General features: G+C 37.1%; 10 protein-coding genes across 10 annotated transcripts; 6 read left to right on the forward strand and 4 right to left on the reverse strand. All coding sequences in view use genetic code 12, as the record gives it.

The window, feature by feature from the left end:
- Positions 1-447: 447 nt before the first annotated feature.
- On the reverse strand, positions 448-1,782 carry RPT5 (proteasome regulatory particle base subunit RPT5; the record flags this gene model as incomplete). The annotated part of the gene is made up of 1 exon (XM_064998873.1): positions 448-1,782. The coding sequence occupies one exon, from the start codon at positions 1,780-1,782 to the stop codon at positions 448-450; it is 1,335 nt and encodes a 444-aa protein (XP_064854945.1).
- A 514-nt stretch (positions 1,783-2,296) lies between these two features.
- SEM1 (proteasome regulatory particle lid subunit SEM1) lies at positions 2,297-2,737 on the reverse strand (the record flags this gene model as incomplete). Its single annotated transcript, XM_064998874.1, has 3 exons — positions 2,297-2,327; positions 2,421-2,523; positions 2,614-2,737. The coding sequence occupies 3 exons, from the start codon at positions 2,735-2,737 to the stop codon at positions 2,297-2,299; spliced, it is 258 nt and encodes an 85-aa protein (XP_064854946.1).
- A 3,143-nt stretch (positions 2,738-5,880) lies between these two features.
- On the forward strand, positions 5,881-7,455 carry DASC09_052760 (aldehyde dehydrogenase family protein; the record flags this gene model as incomplete). The annotated part of the gene is made up of 1 exon (XM_064998875.1): positions 5,881-7,455. The coding sequence occupies one exon, from the start codon at positions 5,881-5,883 to the stop codon at positions 7,453-7,455; it is 1,575 nt and encodes a 524-aa protein (XP_064854947.1).
- Positions 7,456-8,285: 830 nt separating this feature from the next.
- CDC40 (Cdc40p) lies at positions 8,286-9,809 on the reverse strand (the record flags this gene model as incomplete). Its single annotated transcript, XM_064998876.1, has 1 exon — positions 8,286-9,809. The coding sequence occupies one exon, from the start codon at positions 9,807-9,809 to the stop codon at positions 8,286-8,288; it is 1,524 nt and encodes a 507-aa protein (XP_064854948.1).
- Positions 9,810-10,027: 218 nt separating this feature from the next.
- POM152 (Pom152p) lies at positions 10,028-14,281 on the forward strand (the record flags this gene model as incomplete). Its single annotated transcript, XM_064998877.1, has 1 exon — positions 10,028-14,281. One exon carries the CDS (start codon positions 10,028-10,030, stop codon positions 14,279-14,281), a length of 4,254 nt encoding a protein of 1,417 aa, XP_064854949.1.
- Positions 14,282-14,617: 336 nt separating this feature from the next.
- Positions 14,618-15,097, forward strand: DASC09_052790 (uncharacterized protein; the record flags this gene model as incomplete). Its single annotated transcript, XM_064998878.1, has 1 exon — positions 14,618-15,097. The coding sequence occupies one exon, from the start codon at positions 14,618-14,620 to the stop codon at positions 15,095-15,097; it is 480 nt and encodes a 159-aa protein (XP_064854950.1).
- A 576-nt stretch (positions 15,098-15,673) lies between these two features.
- On the forward strand, positions 15,674-17,791 carry TMN3 (Tmn3p; the record flags this gene model as incomplete). Its single annotated transcript, XM_064998879.1, has 1 exon — positions 15,674-17,791. The coding sequence occupies one exon, from the start codon at positions 15,674-15,676 to the stop codon at positions 17,789-17,791; it is 2,118 nt and encodes a 705-aa protein (XP_064854951.1).
- A 691-nt stretch (positions 17,792-18,482) lies between these two features.
- Positions 18,483-19,583, forward strand: DASC09_052810 (uncharacterized protein; the record flags this gene model as incomplete). The annotated part of the gene is made up of 1 exon (XM_064998880.1): positions 18,483-19,583. One exon carries the CDS (start codon positions 18,483-18,485, stop codon positions 19,581-19,583), a length of 1,101 nt encoding a protein of 366 aa, XP_064854952.1.
- Positions 19,584-19,943: 360 nt separating this feature from the next.
- Positions 19,944-21,953, forward strand: NOP9 (RNA-binding RNA processing protein NOP9; the record flags this gene model as incomplete). The annotated part of the gene is made up of 1 exon (XM_064998881.1): positions 19,944-21,953. The coding sequence occupies one exon, from the start codon at positions 19,944-19,946 to the stop codon at positions 21,951-21,953; it is 2,010 nt and encodes a 669-aa protein (XP_064854953.1).
- Positions 21,954-22,674: 721 nt separating this feature from the next.
- Positions 22,675-26,643, reverse strand: SWI4 (SBF complex DNA-binding subunit SWI4; the record flags this gene model as incomplete). The annotated part of the gene is made up of 1 exon (XM_064998882.1): positions 22,675-26,643. The coding sequence occupies one exon, from the start codon at positions 26,641-26,643 to the stop codon at positions 22,675-22,677; it is 3,969 nt and encodes a 1,322-aa protein (XP_064854954.1).
- Positions 26,644-26,659: the final 16 nt, after the last annotated feature.

Here is a 26,659-nt window from a genome sequence, read left to right on the forward strand (position 1 = left end):
TTCAGTGTGATGTTTGTGAGTTTTTATCTTTATTTAATTTTTCTTGCTTTTTTTGAAAAATAATTGGTAATCAGTTTTGTTATATTCCCAAATTGCTGCTATTTTTATTACAATTTTTTTTTCTTTTCCTTTTTGTCACTGCAATCTTTGTATAGTATATATTTGTATAATTTAGTTGTATTGATTATGAAAATCTTAATTTTATGGCTTTTCCAATGTTTCTATGAAATAGCAAGACTTTGTGCTTGGTAAACGGTTTTCCATGGAACAATAGATTCATTAGTCAGAATACTTGAATCCTATAATTAAAAATTCATAATTGTAAAATTTTTATTGGAATTAAGAAAAAAACAAACCTAGATATACAATAATCGTAAAAAATGATAATGATAAAATATTGTTAAAGAGCGGATGACAAAACAAGAAACATTCGATAAAGAGTCGAGTTCATGCATAAAATGAAACAGATTTTGACTTTCTGGCTTGGACTTCACCAATAGCTTCCACAAAGTCTTCGTGTTTAATACTATTTTGACCACCACGTAAGGCAATCATACCAGCTTCCACAGCCACCGCCTTTAATTGAGCACCGTTAAATTCATCGGTTGATCTTGCCAATTCTTGCCAATTAATATCATCATTGCACTTCATCTTTCTAGCATGGATTTGTAAAATCTGGGCTCTACCTTCTTCAGTCGGCAAAGGAAATTCAATCTTTCTGTCTAATCTACCAGATCTCAAAAGGGCAGGATCAAGAACATCAACTCTGTTGGTGGCAGCTAGCACTTTAACTCTGTCGTCAGATCCAAAACCATCCAACTGGTTCAACAATTCCAACATGGTTCTTTGAACTTCTCTGTCACCACTCTTATCAGAGTCAAATCTTTTGGTACCAATGGCATCCAATTCATCAATGAAAATAATAGTAGGAGCCTTTTCCTTAGCCAAGGCAAATGCATCTCTCACCAACTTGGCACCGTCACCAATGAACATTTGCACCAATTGTGGGGCAGCCAACTTCAAGAAAGTAGCATTAGTCTTAGCAGCACAAGCTCTTGCCAATAATGTTTTACCAGTTCCCGGAGGACCATACATTAAAGCACCCTTTGGAGGCTTAATACCCAATTTTGTGAATTTGTCGGCTTGCTGCATTGGCAACACCACTGCTTCAATTAATTCTTCAATTTGCTTTTCTAACCCACCGATATCCGCATAAGATTCAGTAGGTTTTTCATCAACTTCCATTGCTTTAACTCTCGAGTCATATTCTGCAGGTAATTTATCCAAAATCAAGTAAGAGTCCTTATTTACCCCGATGATGTCGCCTGGCTTCAATTCAGATGGTTCGACCAACCCGACAAGAGGCAAAAATACGGTTTGTCTGGTAGAAGTTCTTATAACTGCCGATTTACCAACTCTGGTAGAATCCAAATCTATATTGGCACCTTCTTCAGTGGCCTCTTGTTCGGCCTCAACGTCTAAAAGTTCGACCACGGTACCGACCAAATATGGTAATTGTTTATTGTTTTCGATTTTATCACTATTGTCCTTGATTTTTTCCATCATTGACGCCTTCTCATGGGCCAATCTCTGCATTTCAGATCTCATGACTCTAATATCATTCTCCAACAATCTGGTTCTGTTCTTGATATCACCTGTGGTGCCCTCCATGATTTCCTTCAACAATTCATCGTCTTCATCTTTGTCCTTCTGTTCCTTTTTTTCTGGTTTTTCAGTGCTGGCTTGGTTATCCAATGCCTCAAGTTCTTCCAATGTTGACATTTTTTAAATTTCTCTTTCTTTATTGAATAAATATATATATATTATAATGGAAGGGAACTACTAGAAGTACGACGTTAACACAAATTCGCCGATTGGCATTTTGAAATCTTCTTTGCCACTGGAAAATTCATGATTTTGGTCACGTGTAATATTTTGAGAACCACTATAATGCGACTTCCCTTTATATTAATTGATGATAATATAAATTATTCAGTTCAATTTAAAGCATATTTCTATCAGGGGTTTTCAAATCCATAATAATCTATTCTTACTCCATTTTTTGCTGCCTTTTTAATTTTTTCGTCCTTGCGTATGAATCATATTTATTTCTGTAATATTACACATTGATAAATCAAAATTATCAACAGATAGAGAGACTTGAATAAAAAATATCAAGTAAAATGAATAAATAAAAAAAAAGATACAATAATATAATAAAATCCCTTCTTGACAATCCCAACCATCAATATTTTATCATTATTATCGATTGAGAAGAGATAACCTGCCACTCTCATTATTTGGTTTGAACTTTAGCCAATTCAGATCTGAAAATGTTAGTAACAAAGCTAATCGCTTTTTGATAAAACAAGAAGGCAAAAAAGATAAGAATTCTGTTTTTCTCTCCAAATTATACTTACTTCAACTGTTGGGCAAAGTCATCTTCGACATCTTCATCATCCCAATCTTCATCCCACAATTTACCTTGGTCTTGCTTGCCCACATCATGTTCATCTAGCCAGGCTAATATGAAAGGTTAGTAAAAATGAAGTAACCAGCAAATAACAAATATAACAATATATAAGAAATATTAGGCAAATATAATTAACTTACTTTCCTCCTGGAAATCTTCGAACTCATCATCCTCCTCTAAGGTTTGAACTTCTTTTTCAGGTTTGGAGGCGGCAGCTGCTGGAGTGGCAACCGGAGCGGCAGGTATTTGATCTTCCTTGGACATTGTTGAATAGATTGAATGTTATTTTTCAAATAATATAAGTGCGAAACGATAGACCTCTCTCCGGGAGATATTATCAGGGAATTAATTAGAGATTATAACGATATCGCTTTCCTTTACTTCGATATGATTGTTCTTGTGTCGCCACTTTTAGGATTTTCAATATCGTTTGTTTACCCTATCGCGGGCTCGTAACAATTTTTTTTTTAATACTAACCAGGTTGATCTCAACCCTTTGCTTCCCATTTCCGTTTGAATATGAGATAGAGTGATGATTAAGGATGGGACTCTCACTTCTGTTAGTTCTTAAAGATCATTATTCTCCGGCGTGACTTCGGTACGGAGGGTTAGTATGTGCACAGTATAATTAGCGACCACATTCCCGGCGGAAGTTTATGTTAAAATTGACCCTCAAGCTATTTTAGAAATTATGCTTGTAAATGTTTTCTTAGACATAAAATTATTAATTGATTTGCATAGCTGTAAGTTTCATAGTTGTTAAAATTTGAAGAAAAGAGATTATGAAGTGAAAACGAATAAAAATTTGAGTAAATATTTTATAACAATCCATAACTAAAGAGAAATGATACTTCTGGAGTCATGATGTTACAATTCCTTTCAATGCAACTTTATTCGAACAGCTCGATCTATTCCGAGGTTTCTTTTACTTTCTATCCCGCGTATAATACTATACTTAACACCACCATCCCGGTAATATACTAGTTTACAACCCAAAAAATACTCTCATTCTAGCAGTATTTTATTGTAATTTCATAGATGATTGCTTGCTTGATCTGGATTTTGGAGTGGGGGTTCAAGAATCCTAAATGAAGCATTCGGCTATTGATTGAAATATAGCATGATCTTTCCTCTCTCCCGGGGCATCTCCTGAAATAATTTTTTTTATGAATATTCAAACAAACCCTAGGGGACGCCTATGGCATTTGGTGTATGCACCCATTAAGTATGCATGCCTATGAGATTATATTTTGTCATGGAATGCCCAAATATAAACAAAATTCAATCACAGAGGTCTATAAAAATTTCTAAGCAGCAGTATAATTACTATATTTGAGCCTATCTAATAGTATATTAAGATGGTGGTAAAACCAATATCTATTTGTTGCTAATATAGTCCGGAGTTAAGGTGATGAATAATAAGGTGATAATAAGGTGGACCCCATTTTTTCAAAAAAATAAAATACGAAACTGCTTGGATGAAATCCGCATCCAGGGAATGGGGTAGGGGATGTTGATCATTTGATCCGAATAGTATCGAATTAACTCACTAAGATTATCATAATATATAACTTGTTTTAGAGGGTCTAATTACTACTTATAAGGTGATAAAGAGAAAAGAAGAAAACGGACATTAGCCTGTTAGAATATACACAGTAAGTTATTATTAGATAAGTTATATAAAACTATTCCATTTGATGAGAATATATGTTAAATAATGTTAAGTTTAACTAGAGCTCTCCATTAATTGCGCTCCGTAAGGGTGCAAAAATAGTAGGATTAGGCAAAGTATTAGGCATAACAGCAGATAAAGTTGGCTTGGGAACAGTTGACTGTTTATTGGCATTTTCTTAGTTAACTCTAAGCTTATCTCTTCATAATAAAGCTTAATATTCTTTCTACTAAATCTCCATCTAACTTGTATGCATTAGAATTACTATATCCTAAATATTATCCTTCTATTTCTTCCATAATATGTGGAGCCCGAGAGTCGGATATAGGAATGTATACTGAATCTGGAGTATATAACATTCACAACTAGAGAATTACCAAGACAAAGAAATCTACACCGATAAGTCTAGAAAACTTAATGACAGGGAAATAAGGGTATCGCATTTGTGAACAATAATGTAGTTGTTTCCTTATTCAGTCGTCAATAAATCAGTAAATCAAGGTGCCATTCTGGTGGTGCATACGATGGTGGACCCCGTAAAAAAAAAGGTGAAAGGGCATGTCAACGGATACCGGATGCTGGTATAATCACATGATATGCCCCGGAATTATTCATTTGATGATCCGTAGCGGCTGTCCGGAGTGAGCGGAGGCGCGGCCATATTTCTTACAAAACTCGCCTTTGCGAACTTCGGACTTCCCTGCACCAAAAAGAGCGGAGAAGTACTTTCTCAACAACAACAAACTCAAGAGATTGTAAATACTCAGTAGAAGGACTAGGCTAAACTGTGTCTACAAATGTTGCTAATCTCCGAAAATTTATATTTGTTTTCTTGATGGTGATCCAGTTAAGACAAATGACATCAGATGAGAACAATTTAATGGGCTGACAACAATTTTAAAACGCCTACGTGAGGGGGAGATTACTAAGCTTATTGTATTGATCAACCGTTTGAAGCTTTTACAGACTACGGAGTCACTTGTTTCTGCTTACGATACTTCAAGGTCCGCAATTTCAATTTTTGCTTGTTCCAGTTTAATAACTTGATATTTGCATCAGGGATTGAGGTTGTGGACAAAAATGTGTCCAACTAGTAAGGTGAAATACGTCACTAATCCCAGTGGTTATTTTTTTTTGTTTCTCATCCTTAAGGAAGATTGTAATGGTTACTTTGAGATGCAGTTTTTTTTTTCCCAGGTATGATATCATCGGGTCAATCATAATTGATAATCACCGAAGAACATATTTCAACATCCCACAACAACCACTTGATCAAATACTATAATTTTTGAGTTACTTTGAAAGCAATTGTCGTTATGAAAACAATTGTTAATGTTAAAACGGTTTTACTGTACTCAATGTGTATCCTGATTCCAATTTTGATTGCTGGCCAAAACATCCCACGCACAATGCCTAAACCCCGATGGACACAACCTCCCAGCCGTATTCCGTCAGTTATGCATGTATATGTATGGTTATGCATATTCCCGTAATTAATAAGCCAAAGCTTGCAAATAAATACCCCGCTCAGAGTGGGGGTTGTACCATAACTGCCCCTCACCTGGAAAAAACTGCATGGGCGTCTGAACATGGAGTGTTTCTTTTTTGTTTGTGGAGGTAGTCCGAGGCTCGGCATACCAGGTATAAATTCCTGGGAAAATCCGCTCCACTGTTTCCAAACTTTGGGGTTTTTTCAATTCTTCATCCACATTATATTTTATTCTCTACACTAGCAATGTTCTCCTCCGCTACCTTGAAGTTGGTTAAGAACCAAGCAATTGCCAGATCTGCCCTCAGATCCACCTCCAGATTGTACTCTCACTTGCCACTCAGTGTCCCAATCACTTTGCCAAATGGTGTCAGTTACGAACAACCAACTGGTTTGTTTATCAACAACGAGTTTGTTCCATCTAGACAAGGAAAGACCTTCGAAGTCATTAACCCATCTACCGAAGAAGAAATCACACACGTTTATGAAGCCAGAGAAGATGATGTTGACATCGCTGTCAACGCTGCCTACAAGGCTTTCAACTCTGAATGGAAAACTGCTGACCCAATCAGCAGAGGTGAAGTTCTTTTCAGATTAGGTGAATTGATTGAAAAGCACTCCGAGGTTTTGGCCGGTATCGAATCTCTCGATAACGGTAAGACTCTCGCGAACGCTAGAGGTGACGTCGGCCTTGCCGCTAAATACATCAAGTCTTGTGCTGGTTTTGCCGACAAGATTTACGGTAAAGTTATTGAAACCGGTGACACTCACTTTTCATACACCAGAAGAGAACCTTTGGGTGTTTGTGGTCAAATCATCCCATGGAACTTCCCATTGTTGATGTGGTCTTGGAAGATTGGTCCAGCTTTGGCCACTGGTAACACTGTTGTGTTGAAGCCAGCCGAAGCTACTCCATTGTCCGCTTTGTACGTCTCTCAATTGGTTAAGGAAGCTGGTATTCCTGCCGGTGTTGTCAACATTGTTCCAGGTTTCGGTGGAACTGTTGGTGAAAGAATTTCAAGCCATCCAAATATTAAGAAAATTGCTTTCACTGGTTCTACTGCTACTGGTAAGCGTATCATGAAGGCTGCTGCCGAAAGTAACTTGAAGAAGGTCACCTTGGAATTGGGTGGTAAATCTCCAAATATCGTTTTCGACGACTGTGATGTTGAAAAGACTGTTCAGAACTTGGTCACTGGTATCTTCTTCAACTCTGGTGAAGTTTGTTGTGCTGGTTCCAGAATTTATGTTCAAGAAGGTATCTACGACACCATTTTGGAAGAATTCAAGAAGGCTGCCGATGCCATCAAGGTTGGTAACCCATTCGACTCTTCCAGTTTCCAAGGTGCTCAAACTTCTCAAATGCAATTGGACAAGATCTTGAGTTATGTTGATATTGGTGAAAAGGAAGGTGCTCGTATTGTTACCGGTGGTAAGCGTGATGGTGATAAGGGTTACTTCGTCAGACCAACCATTTTCGCTGATGTTAAGGAAGACATGAGAATTGTCAAGGAAGAAATTTTCGGTCCTATTGTCACTGTCAGCAAGTTCAAGACCGTTGATGAAGTTGTTGCTTTGGCTAACGACTCCCAATACGGTTTGGGTGGTGGTGTCCACACTACTGACCTCAACAAGGCCATTGATGTCGCCAACAGAATCAACTCCGGTACCATCTGGATTAACACTTACAACGATTTCCACTATGGTGTTCCATTCGGTGGTTTCGGTCAATCTGGTATTGGCAGAGAAATGGGTGAAGCTGCCCTTGACAACTACACTCAAGTCAAGGCTGTCCGTGCCAAGATCACCAAAAGACCATGAACTTATGATCAAACAATTATGACGCTACTTATATTTACATTGTTTCTGTTTTCGCATTCCACGCTTTTTTTATAGTTTACACTTTATATTATGATATACCTATATTCTAAATTTTACAACATTGATGTCCTTTCTTGATGTAGTATTCTTTTTGGTTTCGAAATGTGCAAATTAAAATGACATTTTTTCTAGACTGGAAAACCAGGTTGGCAGGATGAAAAAAATATCGATATGTTATTTTGTCTGACAGACATGAGGGCTGCTTGGGACGGGGTCCGTTGTTTGACGTGTGTGCCAGATATTTGGGGTGCGAGATGTATTTTAGTACAAACTTTTAGAAGGACCCCATATAAAGTTAGGCTGCAGAAGTGTCAAACCTGTTATGCCTGCTGTCTTGTTTCTTTTTCTTTTCCCTTTTTAGACCAGCTTTATTCAGGAGTATCACTTTGACAGGTGCATGTACCGGAGGTTCTCAAGAAATTATCCGCGCGGTTTATTGGCATTTGACAGCTAATTCACATCTATTTTGGGAAACCCCAGCTAGGTATGGGTGTATTTTGAGCTTTCAGTAAGTCGGAGAGCAGATGTCCTATTGTATATCTCTTCTTCAGCTCCCTGCTGATAAGTATACATATTCTGCTGTTTTCTCCTTTATGAAGTTGAGATGATTTGGATTTCCCGGATCACAATCCGAGGACCAGTACAATATTTCTTACAAGCAAGTTGGGGTTTTGTCATTAATCATAAATTGTAAATCGTAAATTGTACAGGAAAAATATTACAATGCTAGTTGAATAAACATTTCAAATTCAGAATAATACGTGCAAGACTCATTCCCAATAGAAAATTTTACCACTAGAACCAGCCATGGCCACCTTGCTAGTCTCCTGAGGATGTGACTCAATACAACTAATTGTTGTCTTATCCACTTGGAAAGATTTTAACATCTTGGTGGTTTTCCAATCCCAGAAATATGCTTTCCCCGTAGATCCACCGCTCATGACAATCTTTCCGTCCGGGCTGAAAGTAAAATCAATCCCATACCCAGCAACATCGTGGCCTTCGAAAACTTTTTTCTTGTTTTGCTTGAACTTTTCATGTGCCTGATATACCATTATTTTATTGTTCATTGCCTGAGTGGAAAAGTACTTCCCGCTTGGATGGATTCTTGAGCGTGGCATAGAAAATTGAGTTGGATCAGCAATATACTTAATTGGAATATTAATACCTAGTTCCCAAACTCTAATAGACCTGTCGTCAGAAGTTGATAAAAACCTCTTTCCTTCAGAAATAAATGTTAAAGAATTAATAGCGTTCAAGTGATGATCATAAGTTTGGATAATATGGTCAGAATTGGATGAAGGTATTCTCAAGTCATAATGCTCAATCTTGTTATTGGAAAGACCAACCAATAACTCGTTTTCATTATTGGGGTTAAACTGCAAAGTATTAGGAATTGCTCCTTTCATTTTCAAACTAGTAACAATCTTCCCAACCTCGGTGTCCCAGACATTGACAACTCTATCAAACCCACAACTTGCAAAAGTCTTTCCAACATTGGCGGTATTGAAATTCAAGTCCTTGATTGGTCTTCTGTGACCATAATAACCTCTAAGAAGTGGTCTATTGTGGAAAGTGTCGTACAAATGTATATTGCAATCATTACCACCAGATAATAGTAAGTGACCACTTCTAGGGATGAATTGAAGTTTTGTAACCCCTCCAGCATGTCCATCCCAGGTGAATATTTGTTTTTTAGGAATAAAGCATTCCTGTGAGCCTGGATCTTTCAATAAATTGATTTTTAGATCTTGAGGTACATGCATATATGTTCTTCCAAGGTAATCAGTTTCAGACTTGCCAAAAAATTTTGTATTGGAAACTTGTATCTCCGCAACATCGCTTTCCATTGGACCATGATCTTGTTTTTTCTCTTCATCTTCTGATTCATCGCTGCCATTTTCATCGTCAGTGAACTCCTCACTTTCACTTGGAGCCTCCCATATACTCTTTTTTTTCTTTGTGATTCCCAATTTCTGTCTTTTATTCGGTAAAATTGCATCATTGACAACAATTTGTTTATCATCAGGACCTTCTGCATACCCATCGATCAAGTATGACCTACTGTTCAATTCAAATACAGCATTATCGTAACTTTGGGGTTCGATAGTAGCATTTAGGGCCCGTCTCTTATTAGTGAAATCATCTTTCGGATATTCTTTTAGTTTCTCATGTTTATTGATATTTTTTGACACAAGTTTTATCAATTCTGAATGCTCTAGTGGATCACGTAGCTTAAGCTCATTATCGCTTTCATCCTCACTAGAACTATAGCCCGCTACTATTGAATTCATAGTTTTTTCTTCGGTTTACATATTTGCTTTTCAATAGGAAACTGGCTCATCTCTCTATCTTTCACATAAAAAAAAAAAAATTGAAAAACATACATGTGATCTATCACGTGCGAAATCTTCAACATTCTCACACAAAAAATTTCTTCTTTTGAATAATAAAGAAATCATAGAAATAAAAACAATACCATCGCCATCACCAAATAATGATAAAATAAGGAATGGCTTCCTCGAAATTTGTTAACAGAATCAACAAAGTACCTGCTACGCAGAGTAGCGGGTCGGTGGGCAAGACTCAAGCTCAGAAGCCAATTGAACCCTTAATTCCTTCAAATATTATAGATGTTGCATCACAGAAAGCATACTTCATAGGAATATTTTTATTGATACAAGCATGGAAAATTCAACAGTGCGTAATATTGAAAACCACAGAAAATCAGTATGAGTATGACCAGTTTGCTTTCATACTAAAGTTCTTTGTCATAGACTCATTGTTTCTCTGGCTACTACCGATCTTCAGAATTCCATCATTGACTTTTCATCCATTCATCACTTTTCTTCAGTCAATAATGATCACAACTTTCACAATTTTCTTGTCATGTAACTTGACAACTGTGTTTTCCCCACTTATTGTTTCTATCTATGGTGTTTCAAAGATCTCTAAAACTCCGGGATCTAACAGTGGTTTATTGGCTAACGTTCATCGCGATGATATTGCCAGTGATGTTGAAGTGCTCGGGAACTTAGAACATTCAGACAGTGACTATTTCAAAGGGAAGAAAACGATTAATATTTTGCCAAAATCAACTTTCCACTTCAATCCATTTGGGGAGAACCATTGTATTGATTCTGAGCAAAATGTCCCAACGCTTCCAAGTCTAGTTACAGTCCCTATTAAATTCAATTCTTCAAACGAAATCTCAAATATTGAGCTTATTTACACTGATTATGAAAATAATACCAAAGTTATTAATTATAACAAAAGACAAATTAAATCTGTGATGATAACCGATAAGCATAAGTTTAATGCCTTGTTGAGAAAAGATTTGATTGTAAACGGGCGCGATTACACCAATGACAAACACGCTGACTTTGAATCTATTTTACCAGGAATTGATCTCACAAGAATTAGCTTTGCACAATTAACTCTTGATAAACCAGGGTTTTACAGAATTGGTAGAGTAGTTGATGCGAAGAACATGCCAGTGAAAGTTTATAGTTCCAATATGATTATTTCGAAATGTCCAAACGCAAGAATATTTGACGTCAAAGACAGCAAAGATATTATCACCAACAAGGATTATAAATGTATTGGGGATTATAATAACTTGAAGATTAACATTAATGGTGTTCCACCTTTACGGGTCAAGTACACTAAGATGTTCAATGAGCATATTGAGGTTGTCGAAGAAAAGTTATTGCAACCAGCTTCAAGGGACTTCAAGTCACCGTTGGTCACAGCAGCTTCTGTTTGGGACTCAAAATCAAGCCAGTTTTTCTCTGTTAGTGATTTCTTGCGCAAATTAAACTCAAAAGAACTTGAAAACTTTTTCAGCTGGTCAGACTCATACGAAAGTGAGGTGAAAATCAATAAAATTGTCAAGAAGCCAGGTGATTACTCCTATATTTTAGAAGAAGTTGAAGATGGTTTTGGTAATGTGGTGAATTTGACGAGTATCTATGAATTAGAATACAACACAAAATATTCGTCTAAGTATCCATCATTAGAAGAATATTTAAAAAACGAGAAATTATATCAGACCTCTACCGCTTACGAATCTCCAAAGTTGAAATTGATTGATACCCTTCCAAACAAACCTTTAATTGAAAAAGAATCTAGGGATTTGAAGTTGGTTATCAACGGATTAGATTACAACTCACATCAAAATATCAAAGAGTTGCAGAAGCTTGAACCAATCTATGCTAACATAACTTATATCAACAATAATGATAATGTTCTTGATTCAAGCAATGAAAAGAGAAGAAGAGAGATTTTGATTGAAAATTACGAATTTAATACCGCTAATGATTTCAAATTCATCGCCGAAAACCCTGGTTCATATAAATTAGAATCTGTTGATTTGAAATATTGTCCGGGTCTCATAGATGACACCAGTAAACGTATTGATATTTTCAAAGCTTTCAAACCTTATTTGTCGGTGTTATCAAGCTCTTCTATTAATGATACTTGCTTAGGCCAAATTGGATTGAGTTTTGATTTATTATTGACTGGTATCCCACCGTTTGAAGTTAAAGTTAATAATTATCAATTTATTGATAATGGCAAAAAGAAATTGATAGGATCCAAGAAATTGAAAGTTCAATCATCCAATAGATTCCAATACAATTATGAGCCTGAACATGAAGGTAATTACGAAATTGAGTTCAGCGCAGTTCATGATAACATTTACAAAAACTTTATTGATTTGCAGCCGATTGAAAAATATAGATTCAAAACATCAATGAGAGCCAAGCCAGACGCTATGTTTTTAGACTTGTTTAATAATAAAGACAGACACGGTCAGCATCATGGTGCGTTTGAAAAGAGGTTGTGTTTGAGCTCAGAAAGCGAAATATTGCCGGTTAAATTGAACGGGGAGGCCCCATTTGAAATTACTTATGATATCACCGAAAGAGCAACTAGCAGAAGAAAGACTTATACTGCTAAGTCCATCAATCTGAATAACTATAACTTAAAACTTCCTGTTTTCACAAAAGGTGGTAACTATGTTGTTTCTTTGACATCTATAAAAGATAAGTCCAATTGTGTTGTCCTCTTAAATGGTCAAGACATCAATATAAACATCAAAAAGGAGCTTCCATTTGCCAGATTTGAACCTACTCTTGAAAGCGAAGTTGTGACCTTGAAGGGTACAAAGGGCTACAACATCAAGATTAAGGACGGGCAACACGTTGATTTGCCTATCAAATTAGTCGGAGAAAAAAATGTTCAATTGTCTTATAAGGTCGTTGATTATGATGGAAAAACTATTAAGGATACTTTAGTGAAATCTTTCAATAACTACCAGAATAAAGCAGTATTGAATTCGAATATTAGAGTATCCAATGCCGGGGTTTATTATCTCACTGGCGTGAAGGATAATTTGTGTCTTGGGAAAGTTGATGAGGGTTCATTCTATAATGTGACATATTATTCAAAGCCAGAGTTGATTATCAATGAATCCAAGAATTCGATGGTTACCAAAAGGTCAAACAATATTTTTGCTAAAGGGGATATCTGTTTGAATGAGCATCATAATGTCATCGACTTGCTCTTTAAAGGTGAAGCACCTTTTGTGGTTGACTACAATATTGAGTTGCCAAATGGTGCGAGAAAACAAAAGAGCATCAAAGTCTCGTCAAATTTCATCTCTATTAATCTTTTGGGTGACTTGCATCCTAGTGAGAGATTGACTGGTATTTATACCTACACTTTCACCTCTATTAGCGACGCGATTTATTCAAAGAGTGATTTGAGAAGTTTGGGAAGCTACATGTTTGAAAAACAGGTGATTAGACAAAATGTTATTCCGGTTCCTAATGCCAAGTTCTTGTATAGAGATTCCAGCAAAGTTTTGCAAACTTGTTCTAATAATTTGGTGTTGTCGTCTGACTTTAACAGCAAAAACTCTAAGTTCTTAGATCCATTGGTTCTTAAATTAGAAGGACATGCACCATTCGAAGCCCATTTGGAAGTGTACAATGAAAATTTCAATAAATTCCATAGCATTGTTCTCCAAGATATCAATACATCCACAGTTAACTTGAATAAGGAGATTCTCAAGTATTTATCTTTGGGCAATCACTTTATCACGGTTAAGAAGGTCATTGATGGCAAGGGATGCATCAAGGACGAATTCCCAATCCAATCTAAAGAATTGAACTCTATTTCTGCTAATAATGCAGGTAGTGTGTTGTTGGATCACCAAGTTATGATTTCTATCACTGACACCCCAAAGATCAGCAAAGTCACTGCTGGATCTGATTTGTGTATTGGTGAATACGTTGATTATAAACTTCACGGAACTGGTCCATTTGAAATTCAATATCTTTTCAATGACGATATCAAGACCGCCACTGTGAAAAATCTTTTCGATTTCAAAAGATTGTTGGTTCAACCTGGTGTATTGGAAATTATTTCAGTTAGAGATGTATTCAAGTGTGTTGTGGAACTTGATTCTGCCCAACGGAAAGATTCAAGGGTGATAATCCATGATAAACCATCGGTGGAAATTGTTAATCCAAATGATGAAAATATTCAAGAAGGAGACGAAGTTGAAATTTCGTTTAAGTTTACCGGTGTGGCACCTTTCAATTTGATTTACAAGAGAATTTTCAACAATTTGAAGGATTCCGAAATTTACCATGTTAATAACATTGAAAGCAATGAATATAGAATAAAGACAAGCTTACAAGGTTCATACATCGCTATAGAAGTGAGAGATGCTCATTGCGAGATTAGAAGAAACGTGTGATCGGACAGCATGTTTTGACTTTCTGAGTTGTCTACCTCTAAAATATTTTCTACTCATTTACCTTATCCTATTTTATTTTTGTTTATTTTAGGATCTGTATTTCTATTTTTTCCTTTTTTTTTTCTTCCCCTCCATATCTATGTCTCTATAATATTAGTAGTAATTAACGTTAGTTTATTTTTTTTTAGATGAATTTGGTTTTTGTGTATCGTTAGAACTTTCACGCACTTAGATGAAAAAAGGTTTTTTTTTTTTTTTTTTTCTGGTTTGAAATGTTACTTAACATTCAGCTTTTTGAATATTGTATTTTCTGATTGGTAATTTTATTAGGCAGAAATGTATTGCAATTACTACAGTGGCTACATGGCAATAATTCTTTATATAATTGGTGGTTCATTGGGTGATGTTTTTGCGCTGGAGGATATTCATGACGGAAACCACAATACCGATGATTTGAGCACACAGGAAGATTTGAAACCTGAGAGTACCACCATGGTTCAAAAAATTCGGAGTCAATATCAGAAATTGTATCATAATACCTCGCCAGTTAATGCAAGCGTTTCTCAATCGAAAAATTCAACTGATCTTCATGAGTCCCAAAACAATCTGCTTGATTCATCTTCCGAGATGAATCATGATGAAGAATATGTAGCAAATGAAAACTCTGAAAGTAATAGCTGTGATCCTCAAAATCCAAATGACTTGATTGTTCCAGCCGGTACTGATTTGAATTCCATGGCAATAAATTATATCAATGATAGCGAAAATGAAATTGAGGCTTTAGCATCGAGAGCTGCAGAATTGAACCAGAAATGAGGATTCTATGCTCTTTGAGTGACGCGATGTTTAATTAGGAAATCGAGAGAGAGAGAGAGAGATAGAAATGACATGTTGCTGTCTAATTTGATTCTCCATTTTTTTTATACTGTTATTAACCCAATTAAAGAGGCTTCTTCTTGCCTGATGGCCGGATCCGCATACACTTTTCTAAAATCATTACGTTGAATCACATGGAATATCTATATTGATATAAAGAGAAATGGCAGTTTGGGGAATTTCTTTTGTAAAACCGCACTTTTCGAGAGACTTTGTGGCTTATTCCTGGCAATATAGGAACTCCGTACCCTTACATATAAATATCTAGCGATGTTCGGAGACTCGCGTGACCATACACGTGACAAGAGACCAATGCGACGGATTTTGATTCGCGGGCATGTTATTTTCTGTCCGTCTATCCTTTGTCAACAAACTGTCAAGGAAGCTTTTTTATTGTGATTCGAGCATTGCTATTATGAGGACATCGCTTGTTGTCACACTAGGGGCCCTCTTGGTACAACATATTCTGGTCTGCCAAGGACTCCCTTTTTTGTGTGTGTATGATCATTGATCTGGATGAGAGCAAGAGGTCTCGGAGCAACATTGTGCTATAATAATACTAACTGGGGAATTTTTTCTCTTTTTTCTTTAGCTGTCCATGGTCCTAAAGTATATAAAGACCACGATAAGGTTGATTTGTTCATAAATAAGGTGCAATCCGACAACAGCCAACTTCCATATTCATATTATGAACTTCCCTTCACTTGTTCCGCCAATGAAGCGACATCACAAGTTCCTTTGTCTTTAGGTCAAATATTTAGGGGAGATAGAATTGTGAAATCTGATTACCAATTGTCCTTCAAGGATGATTCTGATTGTGCCAAAACCTGCGTGACCTTGATAAGTAGTCAAGGGGTCAGAAAAGCTCAAGACTTGATAAAGCAGAATTATTCAAATGAATGGATCATCGATGGTTTACCTAGCGCCACCACCTTGATCCACACCGAAGATCTTAGTAAGCTTTATAGGCCGGGTTTCCCTATTGGCTTTATGGAAAATGGTAAATATTATTTGAACAACCATGCAATGATTTTGATAAGATTCCATCGAGAAGCAAATGACGGTTATTCCATTGTGGGGTTTGAGGTTTATCCCAAGAGTGTCGCTACCGAAAAATGTCCTGGTGCTTTGAATAATTATGAAAGACTTGAACTCAGTGATAGCTTAATATCCACGGTATACGGTGGAATATTGGTACCATATACCTATGCGGTGTATTGGCGTGAGGAAACTGAAGTCAATTATGAAAATCGATGGGAGTTATACATGAATAAAGAAGAAGACAATAGCCTACACTATTTTTCATTGGTATATTCATTGATTTTTACAATAATCTGCTCGGTGATTGTTGGGTTAGTTTTAGCAAAATTGCTACGCAACGATATTAAGAACCACAATAGAGACGACGAAAGTACGGGCCTGAGCATGAATGGGTGGAGGAAATTGCGAAACGATGTTTTTAGCTCACCTTCTGGTTGCTTGATATTCTGCATTCTTGTTGGAGCAGGAATTCAATTATTGGTAACGGTTTCTAGCGTGGTGTTTCTTTTTGCCTTCAAAATTCTCGATAACAATGTACCTGGGAAAACTCTAACTTATGCCACGTTCTTGTTTATCTTATCCGGAGGAATTGCCGGATACGTTACTTATTTCTTTTATGACAATTTTGTGTTCTGTGATCGAAGATTGAGTCGTGGTAGGTCAAATAGTGTGATCCCTAGAAGAAAATTGAAGCTTGCTAGTAACAAGTCAAAAAGAACAATTAATAGCTCATTTGATGATATCGTTCATGATTGGTTTCACGTCTCATTGTATTCTGGGGCTGCATTGGCTGGGTTTATCATTTTTACCGTTCTCTTTTTGAACTTTTTCATTTGGGCCAAAGAATCTTCTACCGCTTTACCGTTTGGAACAATAGTAGTGTTGATTGTATTTTATTTCTTTTGTGAAATCCCTTTGGCTTTGATTGGTGGGTATATTGCTTACAAGAACTGTCTCAGACAGCATGAACAGAGAATCTTATTACCACCTCCTGTGACTTCGCCAATCGCGTCGCCAAATATGGATGAATTTAATATTAATAATAATAATAATCATAATAATGGAGAATTGAATAATAAGACTACTGATTCTTTGCTATCAAAGCAAACTAAACCCCTGATGGTGCCTAATCAACCGTTTTATTTGAAGCATTGGAACAGTATCCTCATTTCCGGGCTCATTCCATTTATTTGTTTCTATATTGAGTTGTTCTACATCTACAAGGTCATCTGGCTTGAGAAAAATTCCTTTTATTATCTCTATGGATTTTTGTTCATTACAATTGTCTTACTTTTAATTTTGGTTTGCGAGTCTGTTATCATTGCATTGTATTTGCAATTGAATAATGGAGATTATAGATGGCAATGGAAGTCATTTTTCGTTGGTGGGGCTATGGCCAATTACGTGATGATGTACTCGATATTTTATTTTGTGAAGCACTTGAGATCCCACTACGACTTTGTTTCCTCGTTGCTATATTTTACGTATTCATTTTTGATTTATTTATTGATGGTTTTATCTTTGGGATCAGTCGGATCGATCACTGGTTACCTTTTTGTCAAGAAAATTTATGGGACTATGAAGATCGATTGAAGGAGAGGAGAGGAGAGAAGAGAGGAGGAGGGGTGCCATTAACAACCAAGATCTATTATCATGTTATTTCACATAAAATTGCATTTGTGTTTTTTTTCTTTCTTTTTTGTGTTTTTTTTTCTCCTTTTTGTCTCACTTCTTTTTCATTTCAATCAAACTTTCTATAAATATGATGATGATATCTAGTATTTTCGAAATCTTTTTTTAAAGCTTTATTTGCTTACAATGTTTTTTTTTAGCGCATGGTTTCCTTTTCCAATGGTTTTTTGTTTTTGGTTTAATCTAGCTAAAATATTTAATATTCACCTCATCGCAATGATAAATAAAATAAAATAACATAAAATAAAGTAAAATAAAGTAAAATAAAATAAAATAAAATAAAATAAAATAAAATAAAATAAAATAAAACATCCACGATAATATATTATTATTAGCACCAAGCATGGGAATTTTTCTCAGGAATGACGTGAACAAATATGCTTGGACGCCCGCAGATTCATTCATTCCCCAATAATTGGCAAATGTCGCCGCATGAGATGGGAGCAATTTTTTTTTTTGACATACGAGGATTATCATATATATATATATATATATATGGACCCTTTTCTGTCAAAATTTTTTTAGCAGGAAATAAGCTTCTTGTGTATTTTTTCCACTTCATTTCTAGCGTCCTTCAAGCTCATTCCCCAAAATGTACCTCAACATATTGTTATTCCTCCTTCTATGGTTCAACAGACTATCGCCGGTTTCAGGGAAGTACACCACCGATGGCCCTAACATCGCAGTATACTGGGGCCAAGGAGCTTATCAGAAAAGTTTGGGAGCGTATTGTAAAACCCAAGACGTGGATATCATCGTACTATCATTCATCAATGATTTTTCAATCAAGGGGGTTTCTTACAACTTTGGCAACGGGTGTGATGCTTCATCCGTTGATGGAACATGTGAGGAAATGGCCCATGATATTAAAGTTTGCCAGGAGTTGGGGGTAAAAGTCATTATCTCAATTGGTGGTCAGAACGGAGAATACGGGATTTCTAGTACCGTGGATGCGAAATTGTTGGCTAACCAGTTCCATGATATGTTGGGAGATCCTGATGGGACAATCTTCCCCGGGGTGATGATAGATGGAGTTGATTTAGATATTGAAAAGGGACGACATGGAGGGTTTGTGGATTTCGTCCAAGAAATCAAAAGACTATTCGCCCCAGGTTTTTTGGTCACCGCGGCTCCTCAGTGCGTGTTTCCTGATAAGAACATTGGTGATGCGATTAGATTAGCGGATATCGATTTATTGTTTGTGCAATTTTATAATAATTATTGTAACGTTGACCAACAGTTCAATTTCCAAACCTGGTCCCAGGCAGTACTGGAGGTATTTGCCAATAAACGCATGAAAGTTTACGTGGGGTTGCCGGGGTCCACGGAGGCAGCGGGGTCAGGATACGTCAATTTGACCCAGTTACTGACTCTCACTACTGAAGCGAGGAATGATCATAGATTTGGCGGGTTTTCGGTGTGGGATGCCAAGCGAGGGTTCGAGAATATCGTCGATGATTCAAATGGTAATGGTAATCGAAGCTACATATCTGGATTGAGAAGGATTTTACATAATTCATCCACGAATATTTCGGTAATTGATGGCAATATAAAATCGCCAGCCACTACTGCTATTGCTACTACTACTACAACAATAACACCACTATTGACTACGGATGGTCAGCAAGAAGACCATGTGGTATTGTTCTCCTCGAAGTTGACCAATCAAGGGTTGCAGCTTATAGTACAATAACAAAACGTCCATAGAATGCAAATATTTCATTTCTAGACTTACCCACCTCGTATAATGATTCTTACTTGTTTTTTTTTCTCTTTTTTTTTTTTTTTTTTTTCTTTTCCATTTTTTTGATAACTCGTAGAATAAAATATAAAATAGATCAACAAGATCTTAAGTAGTTCATGTTGATGAAAAACCCTCTGTGCTGTGCTGTGCTGTGGGGGGTGGCTGTATGCACCAGGGTGCCACACCCCAGTAACCTCATCACACAGTAAAAAATTTTTTTTTTTTTTTTTAATTGAGAAATTTCTTATTGATAAAAACGTCAATAGCCAATACAGAACCACCACCATCACCAAAAAAAAATAAAATAAAATGGCTAAAAAAGTAAGAGGAAGAAGATCCGAGAAACCAAAGAAGTCAGAAGAAGCGGTTGAAGAAGTTTCCCAAGAAGTTTCCGCGGTAGAGCAATCCACTGCTGGGGAAGTCCCAACCCCATTCTATGGGTTGGTGGATTCTGCTGAAAGTTCTTATTTCAAAGAAGCCGAAAGCACCATGAACCTCAATATGTTTGAAAACGATGAAGATAAGAAACTTTACGTCAACAGTGTGTTTATGGAAAGTAAAGGCAAAGAATTGAAATTGGTGACGAATCAGATATGTTCCAAATTAATTGAGAGATTGATTTTGAATGGTGATGCCAAACAAATTAAAGGATTATTTAGAAGTTTTTCCGGCCATTTCGTGGCGTTGGCCCATCATAAATATGCCTCGCATTGTTTGGAAACTTTATTCATTAGAGCAGCATCGTTGGTGGAACAAGAAATCTTGGGAGAGTCCAATGAAACGAATAATGAGGAGGAAGAACAAGAACAAGAAGAAGAACAAGAAGAAGAATTATACGCGTCCATGGAATCGATTATGACATATATGGTCAATGAGTACAAGCCATACCTTAAAGAAATGATCTCGCATCAATACGCCTCGCACGTCCTCAGAGTGTTGTTACTTATTTTGGCAGGGAAAGAATTACCTTCCACCACGGTGGGTACTTCGGTTCTTAGAAGTAAGAAATCCAAAGTCGCGAGAAAAATGATCGAGATCAAGGATAATTCTGATTTTGCCAGAAGTTTCCAAATCCCCGCAGGGTTCAAAGAAGAGTTGGCGGTGATATTAAACACCATCAAGGAAGGACAAACCACCGGACTGTTGAGAAACTTGGCGATTGAAAAAATCGCGTCTCCAGTGATACAATTGATCATTCAAATCGAAGGGATGGTGGCCAGAGATCGACCATTCTATCACATTATTTTCTTTGAAGCCAGCCACGAAAGTGATCAACAAGAAGGGGCATTTGTCGAATACTTGTTGAGTGATGCCGTGGGGTCGCATTTCCTTGAAGCGGTGGTGAAATACGGGGTGCAAAAGAATATCGACCGGTTGTACAAGTTGTACATGAAAGATCGGATTGATAAGCTTGTTAGAAGACAGAACACCGGGATTTTCGTGGTCGAAGGGTTGCTTTTCAAATTAGGAAAAGGCGAAGCCAAAGAAATGTTGGATAAGTTCATCCCCGATATCAGCGAGCTTCTTGATATAAATTTGGACTTGGGTAAAGCGATCATCGACGCTTCTGCTAAACATAATAACTACAAACAACAAGAAATCATTGACGAAATCATCAAGAAATATTCCGATCAGAATACCAATATGGTCGAAGGGATTTTGAAATTATCGACTTCGACATTGGGAAACACCAACGACGATTGGCCCACCGCCGAAGAAAGATGGAGAGCGCTTTTTTTCGAGAAATTGGTCGATTACGACGCCCGGTTATTGAATTCTGGGGTCGAGGCGTGTATTGAATTACCGCAAGAACGGTTGATCCAAATGTGTTACCATGGGGTGTTTTCGCATGTGGTGGAAAGCGTGTTGAAAGTTGATGGGGTCGATACCCTCACCAGAAGAAGATTACTCAATCAATTCTTGGGCCATTTCGCCAACTTATCGTGCAATGCTTACGGGTCACATGTCGTCGATAAGTTTTGGGATTATACCGTCAAGATGACCAATTATAAAGAAAAGATTTGTGGTGAATTGCTCGCTGAAAAAGAAAAGGTCAAAGAAAGTACTTATGGGAGATTGGTGTGGAAGAATTGGAAAATGGATATGTTCATTAGAAAAAGAAGCGATTGGAAATACCAAGTGAAAGAACAGGAGTTTGTGAAATACCCACCAAAGACCGCCGAGGAGGAGAAAAAGGAACTTGAAGAGAAAGTACAGGAAGAGAAGAAGGATAAAAAAAGACCAAATGTCGGGATCAATAGTGGATTCACCAGTAATAAGAAACCAAAAGTCAGAGGTCGTAACAGAACCAAGAATTAAAATATCCTGCGTATATTATAGAGATGGGGAAATAAAACAATTGTACATTATTATTATTATTATGATTATTATTATTATTATGATTATTATATTTTTTTTGTAGCAGCACACCTAACTAAATAATTTTCATACTCGCTATATGAGAAGAAGAATTTTTTTTTTTTTTGTCTAAAAAAAACATACACACTACTACCATCTGAAATGAAACAAGTGAATACTGAAAAATAATAATAATAATAAAATTGATAAATCAAACTAGAACCAAAATAACGTTATTGTACAATCACGAATTGGAATATGCACTAATAAAAAAAAGAACATGCAACAGTGAAAATAGAGGGGGACAAATTAAAAAAAAAAATTGAGTGTTGAGTATACGTACTGACAAGCAAAAAACAAAACAAAATAAAAAAAAAAAAAAAAAAAAAAAAAAAAAAAAAAAAAAAAAAAAAAAAAGGAAATCATAGATGATGAATCATCTCTAAAGAAAATAAACAAACAAAAAAATGGAACCTCAATGAAAAAAAAAAAGTAGAATATAGCGTATATGAATAAATACAAAAGAAAAAAAAAGTTCCATGTACCAGAACTAAAAGTAGTAACAATAATAATTATGATAATAATGATAATAATTATAATAATAATAAAAAGAACAACAACATAAGAGAAACATCTAAATTAGAAAATAACTTCAAAGACTTTCTAATCATCACAAAATTCACTATATCTGGGTAGCCTCACTATTGGATACCAACGCCTGCTCAATACCATCAATCAAATCATCAATAGACTCAATTTTGAAGCCACAAGAAATACCAATGAGTTTCCGATAATTGTTCATTTTGCGGCTAACTGTATGATCAACCATTTTCGCCACCAAATCTTGAACTCTTAATTGTCTCATCATTTGTAACTTTGTAAGTTCTAATAATAAAGACACTCGCTCCTCAGGAGTTCCCTTATCCATAATATCATTCTTCTCCAAAGTTTCTTTGGAATCCGTGGCATCAGAATTGGATAATGATGCATTCGCCTCCAATTCTTCTGAGGTTACCAAATCTGCTAAGGTCTTGGCCTGAGATCTTTCCACAATACGATACAATTTTTCTTCCATTTGGCCTAATTCCACTTCCTTGACCTCGACTTTTGCCTTCAACTCGCGAGCTAGGGCCACTTCACCTTTGTTGACCCCGTTAACGTAGAATGGATTCTCACTTTCCAGATCTTTCCGCGGCCGCACCGTTGTTGATATATTTTCTTCATCATCATCGGTGTCCTGAGCTCCTAATACCCTTTTCAAAGCCTGACTATCATTGTTGTCATTAATATCAAATACGTTAGCCAATCTGGATCTGATATGCCCATCTGTGATTTGCAAATCTTGCAACACTCTTTCAAGAAGTGACGAGCCTTCATGAGCTTGAGAATCCCATTGGGAACGATCGATTGACATATGACGTTCAAGAAGGGAAAGCTGTGTAAGATACACCGATTTGAACTTTGCAAAGGAAAAATCACCCTCACTGCTAACGAATTTTTCTTGCCTGGTGGTGGTGATGGTGGTGGTGGTAGGAGGAAGTGACCGTTGATTTGGAGTGGCGAAATTAATAACTGACTTATTAGATTGGATGGTGGAAATGAATTCATGTCCAACAATATTTTGTGAGCCGGATTCCAACTTTTGTTCTTCAGCAGGATCGGTTTCTTGCATGATCACGGAATTTTCATTATTTGTAGCGGCTCCAATAATTCTGGTCGGGGTACCCTCTAGTAAACCAGAATGGTGTTTATTGTTTGCCTTTTCTATGCCTTCATTGCCGTTCAAGTTGACAAGATCAGAGCCAACAAACACATCGGAAGCTAATCTTTTCAAAGGAGACGCAAAATCATTTACTGAAGTCAAGTTAAGGTTGGAATCCGTGTTCTTAGAACCACTAACACTGAGCATGGTTGCATCAGCAACGGACATCACAGAATCATCAAAATTGATCTTTTTCATTGGCGAGATGATTCCAAAGGAATTATTTGATTTATCGACTTCGAGAGAGTTTGATTTTCTGGAGTCGGAAATTGTGAGGTTCGAACGATTAATAAGAAGATCCTGGGTATTAACTAGTTTCTTCTTATCAGAAGGATTATTCGCATCATCATCATCATCATCATCATCATCATTATCATTATCATGATCATGATCATGATCATCATCTTCTTCTTCTTCTTCATCATCAATTATCGTTTTATCTTGAATCCTATCATCGATTCCGTTGAGTCTCATATTTTGCGCGGGTATCTGGGTAATTTCTGGGGTTTTTAGGAAAAAATTCTCTTTGTTGTAATCATCTAATAGTCCGTTGGGAACCTTTGGCGATTTGAATAAATTAGCAGCCACTGGATGAGAAGCAGAATTCAATATTTCAGAAGCTGGATTACCAATATCTATATTAACATCAGAAGTAGAATTCTCATTGTTGACCGCTTTCAATTCAGAAGTAGCACCCGGACCCACCACCACCGCCGCTGCCGCCGTTTGAGGTTGGTGCGAAGCTCTAGCATTTCGAAATTGAGAAATATCTCCCAATATCAGCTCCACTTTTAGACCGCTTTGGCCCAATAGGTCCAACGATGATTCACCATCGATATTCTCCACCATGACATCTCCGCCAGCACTGATCAATTTCTTAATCATTCTTTCGGTTTTCAGTCTGACTGCAATGTGCAATGGAGTATCACCATGAACATCGCAATGGTTCAATATCATTCGTATGAAACTATTCTTTTCTTGTTCGACATCACATACCACGTCTTCTATCGCCAATTTTTCGCCACGCCCGCGACGAAGCTTCAAAATCTCTTGACGTTTCAACCTCAACATTTGAGTATTACAAAACTCATTAGCAGAGGATATTTCTTGCATAATATGGTCGAAATAATATTGAATACTGGCACGTTTCAGTTTGATTCCTGAGAATTGCGCCAAATAATGAACGATCAATCGGTTATTTCCGTCAGGTTGGTACAATGATGTTTTCAAATATTCCAATATTTGGGGGAAATTTTGCTTCTCATGACAATTTGTGAAAGTTACAAGACGACACAACGGGTTGAGTCCTAGGGTATTTTGCACTAATGGGTTAGCATTATGGGATATTAATGCGGCAACAAGGGGTAAATGGCCCATAGCTGCCGCCCAATGAAGGGGAGCGTGGCCCTCTGAGTCGATAGGGGCGTCAAGATTGAAATCCATGGGAGGGTTAAGTACGAATTGAGGGATTGATGCGGTTGCTCCTGAGCTGAAATAAGAAATCAAGTGTTTACTGTAGTCAATGCCCATGGATGGTGGGCGGAGAATGGCACCGCCATTAGAATTTGAACCCAATTCATTTGGTTGTAAGGTTTTATTTGGTTGAGCATTAGGAACATTTGTTGTCAATCTTTCTTGATGTTGCTGAAACCTCTGCTGTTGTTGTTGTTGAAAATGCTGCTGTAGTAGTTGCTGCTGGTGAAATTGCTGTTGTAATTGTAGTTGTGCTTGATGTGAATAAGGTTGTTGTTGTTGTTGTTGTTGAGAGTGTGATTCCTGAGTGGCTACTTGAGATGGGAGAAATTGATGGACGGTTGGTGGAAATTGTGAGAAATGCGGAGTTGTTGCACTCAGAGGATTCAGAGATACTGGAACGTAGCTCATAAAAGTGTTGGGGGCGGCGGCTAAGGAAGGGAAGTTTCCGGGAACCACATTATTAACCGGGGTTGATACTTGACCAATCACCTGGTTATTTAGTTGTTGTTGATGATGATGAAGCTGTTGTTGTTGTTGTTGTTGTTGTTGTTGGGGAGTGAGGCCTTGGGAAATCATGAATAAATTGTTACCGCCGGTAGATTGTGGATGAGGCGTGGAAAAGTTGTTAGATGATATTGATAATTGAGAAGTAGAACCGTTCTTGTTGGAGGCGATTTGTTTTTTTGAAGCACCATTGGCGGCTAAAGATTTTGCGGATTTACTGGGAGTTTCGTTGGTGAAAGCATTGCCATTGTTGAGCTTCTTTCTTTTCGAAGGGGTAGCTGAGTTATGTTTTAGTGATCTGTTCATTCTTTTCAAAGGGTTATTGGGGTCAGGGATATAATACAACACGATTTCCAATTCTTTAGTTAACCCATGCTTTTCTGCCAATTGTTTTGCGATCTCCAACGGGACCCAAGTACCTTGAAAACGGCCATTACCGCCTTGGATTTTCTGGTGGTTGCCGGTTTGGATTTCTTTCTCCAATATTCTGGTTCTTTGGGCTTTGGGGAATTTTGCGGCTTTTAGAATTTGGGTTGAATTGACCCAGTCATCTGAGCATCGGCGCATAAGGGGGAAGCCATTGATGTATGCTTCGTAAACGTCGACACCGGAATAGGTTGAAATATAAAGGGGGGGATGTTGATCTGGCAGAGATTGATTGATGGCCAGGTCATTTGGGGTTTGTGATTGGTTATGGAAGTGATTGATCATTGGGAAAGTGGCAGACGAAGGGGTAGGGGTTACTGATGTTACTGATGATGATGATGTTGTTGCGATGTCCTGTTTTATTGGGGTTGCGAGTTGAAGCTGTGGAGGGATATGAGAATGATGAGGTAGGCGTTGTGGTTGATGAGACTGATGATCTGACATGGCCGTTGGTTGAATTATTTCCAGAATTGCGGAATTCATTTAGTTGGGGGGTGGG

Source organism: Saccharomycopsis crataegensis (assembly GCF_037102585.1).
Source record: "Saccharomycopsis crataegensis DNA, jcf7180000000087, whole genome shotgun sequence".
Taxonomy (NCBI): Eukaryota; Fungi; Ascomycota; class Saccharomycetes; order Ascoideales; family Saccharomycopsidaceae; genus Saccharomycopsis; species Saccharomycopsis crataegensis.